Source organism: Panicum virgatum, chromosome 5N (genome assembly GCF_016808335.1).
Source record: "Panicum virgatum strain AP13 chromosome 5N, P.virgatum_v5, whole genome shotgun sequence".
Taxonomy (NCBI): domain Eukaryota; kingdom Viridiplantae; phylum Streptophyta; class Magnoliopsida; order Poales; family Poaceae; genus Panicum; species Panicum virgatum.
This window is the reverse complement of record NC_053149.1, coordinates 64,806,159-64,810,815: the sequence shown is the minus strand read 5'-3', so window position 1 is coordinate 64,810,815 and position 4,657 is coordinate 64,806,159. Positions and strand designations below refer to the sequence as shown.

The window sequence follows — 4,657 nt, the reverse complement described above, 5'->3', positions numbered from 1 at the left end:
AGGTGCGACGAATCTAATAGTGTCAAATTTTCTCAAAAATTCGTTCATTTAGTATAATTTGCGGGGATTTGAAGTTAAACAAAAAAAGCATGCATACAAAAGTATACAAATACAATGTAAAAATAGTATAAAATAGGATTAGAGGGTTCATTTAGGGTAAAACATGTTATACAAACATTCATTTAGTATACTTTACGGGCATTTGAATTTAAACCTAAAAAGAAAAAAAATTGAATTTGACCAGTTACCAGTCAAACCGGCCGGTAAACTGGTCAAACCGACCGGTATACCGATACGAACCGTTCGCACAGAAAATTTTAGATTTAAATTTGACTTCGACCGATTTGGACCGGTTTCCAGCCAAACCGATTCGATATACCAGTACCGGACCCCGCCGATTTGGCTGGACCGGTCAGTAACTTAAACCCTGTTCAGATTCCCACGGATTGGGTTACACGCGACTCCAGCAAACGAACACGTCACTTCCCACCGCTGCGGCCGGGTCCCGCACACGCCTACAAAAAGGCACCACCCGGCCCCCGCACCGCACGGGCACCGCTTCCACCCCTCCGGCACAGCGCGCAAGTACAGAACACCACCAGTCGTCCAGTCCACCAGCGATCGCATCGCACCGCACTCGCACACCCCTCCGCGGCATCCGCAGATCAGATCCCCGCGGCGGCCATGGCCGGGAACTTCGAGCTCCAGGGCCGGCACGGCAAATCCCGCGTCCGCGTCTCCCGCGTCTGGCGCCGCCCCGCCGCGGCGGGGGGCCACGTCATCGTCGAGTGGAGCGTCGCCGTCAGCGTCGTCTCCGACTGCCTCCCCTCCTACACCTCCAGCGACAACTCCGCCATCGTCGCCACCGATTCCATCAAGAACACCGTGCGTCCTCCGTCTCCGTCGCTATTTACTTCCATTTTTCTCCTGCGCCGCCGCCGAAGCGGCTCTGGCGGCCTCTCGGCTGATGATTCGGTGCAGCTCCGTTCGGCCAGGTGTATGTCAAGGCGAAGGAGTGCACGGAAGTGGTGTCCATGGAGGAATTCGCGGTGATTCTTGGGAGGCATTTCACCTCCTTGTACCCTCAGGTAAAGAAACTTGGGACTTTTTGTATCTGGATTTGCTACTGAAGAGGCCAAGATGGGATTTTTATGGGACTTTTCGTGCTGCCGTGTTCGGGCAGGTCTCGGAGGCTACGGTGACCATCGTGGAGCGCCCATGGGAGCGTGTGGTTGTCGACGGAAAGCCTCATTCGCACGGTGAGCAAGATTATCGGTTATCCTTGCTGTCGTGATTCGGGATGAGGAAGAGCCGTGAACGTTTGGATAATGAATGTGGTGTTTCTACGATATTAGGGTACTGGGACCTGCCCAACTTGCAGCTTTGCCTAGAAATTGAATTCCAAGAAATTGCTGTAGAACACTATCCTGACAAAAACAGGCTGATATGAATCTTTGTTGGCTCCCATCCTCGCGTCTCTTGTTGAAATCTTCAGGTGCCATTTGGCATCTCTGACTGAGTCACGGACCACTTCTTTCTGCAATAACTCCTGTTCCGGGGACCAGCCTAGTATAGTACTTGGTCCCAACTGTGCGAGTGAGATGAATTGTAACAGTGGGAACACCGGTCAGTAGGCAATCATCGTTCTTACATCAAACTTTGTAGTTTTTCTGATTGTGACGCCCTGTCTAAGTTCCTCAAATATGTTGGATTCTCCAAGGAGCAGAATTAACACACTGGCACACATTATATGGCGCTCTAGATTCATGTAGCAGAGATCTGAAAGAACCACTAATGCACAATGGGCGCCTATTCGCAGACATAAATTGCAGTTTTGTTCCATCTCCAATTCTTTTAAACAGTTTTCTTTGTTAAATGCTTCTTGTTAATACTAACTATAAGAACGTTTTGATTTTGAAGTAATTTTCAGTTCCCAGATGTGTTGCGAATTAGGTAAAACTAACCTATTACTATTAGCCTGTTGTCCATACCAGGAATCCTGGATCCCACCTATCCCTGGATTCTTCCCAAGTTGTATCCATTAGATTCTGTACAAGGGGATAAAGCGTGATGCAGACAGTTCTGTTTCATCTACTCCAAGAATCAATTTATTTGACTATATAGCTGAATGACATTTTTTTGTCCTAGTGTTTGTCCTAGTGAGTAGTGAACATGTGTTACACATTTAACTTTCAAGTGTCAAATTTCATATAAGGTTTGAGAGAACACTTGTGCATGAATCTTAGAGTTACCTGATAGTTCTACGTTAACTGTTTATAGGGTTCAAAGTTGGCGTCGAGAAGCACAGCACAGAAGTCATTGTGAAAAAATCTGGAAGCCTGCTTATAAATTCTGGAATCCAAGGGTACTCGCTGCTAAAGACAACTCAGGTATTTTTGTGATACTGGTGATCTAGGGCCGTCATTCACATATAAATGCTACACCATATTTATCTCCCAACTCTTCTTTTCTGGTTGAGCTTGAATGCTCGACTACTTCTGTATAAACCAGTGTGGTAGTGCATTCTAGTCTGAATAAGTTCTGAATTGTGTTTTGAACTTGTGATATAGATCGATAACAGACAAGTTCCCACAGGTGCTAGGTGCTAGTCAAGCGGAGACAAGCACCAAGCACCTAACTGGCATTAGGTGGGCCTAGGGGAGAATAATCTTAGGCAGGATGTTGCTGCCTAGAGGAACTACTATTACCTGATAATTGTTTCTTCATTTTCTCCTTTTCCTTTTGGCTCTTGTTGGTTGAGTTGTGAAAAGTCCTTCAGACGATGGAGGTTGTAAGCTATGTGATGATTTCAGGGATTTATTACATTTCTCACGTGCTGGCACTTCAATAACTGAAGTTTCACCAGATAAAAACCTGAGATGAACTAGAGCTTTTCTCCAGTTCAGCAGAAATTTATTGCAAGTGGTATATGCTTAATTTTATTATTTTTTCACAGTCTGGTTTTGAAGGGTTTGTGACGGATCGCTATAGACTTCTGCCTGATACAAGAGAAAGGATAGTAGCAACAGAAGTAACTGCTTGGTGGAGGTGGCTCTCTTTCCTTCACTAATAATTGTGAATGTTCAAAAACAAAAATAAAATAGTCAGTTCTTGGACCATCTTTAAATTTATAAATTGTTGGCTCTATAGTACAGTTGATAAACAATGCTATCACCATGCCTTGGTCAATCAATTATTGTTGTTAGGATTGTAGCCATTACCTACTTTTGGGAATCCAAGCTGATAGGATCTTATGCTACAATTTATAACTTTCTCCTTTGCAAAATATCAAGAATGAGGCAGGGCTTATACAGTTATTTATCATGGTGTTCACTGTTCAGCTTTTATATTTTGTATCCAGGTATCCTTTTGAACATGTTTCGCAGCTCCTGTCAAAGCCTTTCTGCTTTACACAAAGATACCAGGATGTAAAGAAAGTTCTTTCAGAGACATTCTTTGGTCCCCCTGATGTTGGTGTGTATAGTCCATCTGTACAGAATACACTATACCTCATGGCCAAAGAAGTTCTTACGAGGTATGTAATTCTCATTTGGTTATCTCCTGTTTTCAGCCCTTAAAATATGTACACGGTTTTCTTTTGATGAGTGGAACTGAATATTCATGCGCATTTTAAAGGTTCCCGGACATATCATCAATTCAGCTTAGAATGCCTAATCTTCACTTTCTGCCTGTCAACTTGGGGAGCAAAGAAAATCCATTGGTGAAGGTAAGACATCTACTGTATAAGGCATCATTGTTTATTGCATCCTCTCTGCCTATTGAATTACGCTCCAGAATAGAACGTGCCGTCTCAGTTGCAGTTCACATAAATTCTTCTGCTCGGGGGGGGGGGGGGGGGGGGGGGGGCTAAGAGGGAAAACAAATGGAAACGGCTGCACTGATTATTGCTTAAGCTGCTGTAGTCCAATACAACCCTTTTTGGACTCCTGCCAGTCAAATTAATGCTTGTGCCACCATTACCAAACTATTTCAGTTTATGAATGACCACATATTTCACCAAGCTAACTGTTGGGCGTTCTTCAGTTTCATATCTTATTTGCTTAAACTGAAACATGCATCTGTTTTTGACAGTTTGCTGACGATGTGTACTTGCCGACGGATGAACCACACGGAACTATTGAAGCAACTTTGAGCCGTCCCATGTCAAAGCTGTAATCTGGTGATCATGCTGGTGTGAAACTCCTGTTTCGAGTCCCCAGCACTCCCTGGCGAAAATGTACAATAAAGTTGTAGAAAGGGGAAAAAAACTGCCATAAATAACCCCTCTGCAAAGGGGTAAATAAGTGAACAATCTTGTGTTGCATGTTTTCAGCTGTAGACGTCCAGCTCGTGAAGTCCCAAGGTTGTAAATCTGTACATCGCTTCCTCTTCCTTATATGAAACTTGTTAAACATCTTCAAAAGCTTGGTCAATTTTTCTTCTTTTAAGGATCATTACATACTGGTACTGCCTCCATTTCAAAATGTACTTCGTTTTAGCTTTGTTCTAAATATTTTGTACTTTATAAAAGTTTATAGAAAAATACATTTATATCTGCAGTACTAACTAAATGTACGAACAATATATTTTTACATCATGAATTTAATAAAAAATGGTTTCATGTTGTAGATGGTGTATTTTGTTCCCCATAAACTTG

At 43.3% G+C, this 4,657-nt stretch overlaps 1 protein-coding gene across 1 annotated transcript; it reads left to right on the top strand.

The window, feature by feature from the left end:
- The first annotated feature begins 546 nt into the window (after positions 1-546).
- On the top strand, positions 547-4,457 carry LOC120673542 (uricase-2-like). The gene is made up of 8 exons (XM_039954420.1): positions 547-885; positions 996-1,088; positions 1,184-1,259; positions 2,281-2,390; positions 2,957-3,048; positions 3,362-3,535; positions 3,637-3,727; positions 4,093-4,457. The coding sequence occupies exons 1-8, from the start codon at positions 685-687 to the stop codon at positions 4,174-4,176; spliced, it is 921 nt and encodes a 306-aa protein (XP_039810354.1). The 5' UTR covers positions 547-684; the 3' UTR covers positions 4,177-4,457.
- Positions 4,458-4,657: the final 200 nt, after the last annotated feature.

Bases quoted from the DNA above. Each gene is read 5' to 3' on its own strand.
- LOC120673542 (XM_039954420.1), top strand. From the start codon at position 685: ATGGCCGGGAACTTCGAGCTCCAGGGCCGGCACGGCAAATCCCGCGTC. The intron at 1,260-2,280 runs GTGAGCAAGATT...AACTGTTTATAG, and splicing joins CGGAAAGCCTCATTCGCACG to GGTTCAAAGTTGGCGTCGAG. The intron at 3,728-4,092 runs GTAAGACATCTA...TGTTTTTGACAG, and splicing joins AAGAAAATCCATTGGTGAAG to TTTGCTGACGATGTGTACTT.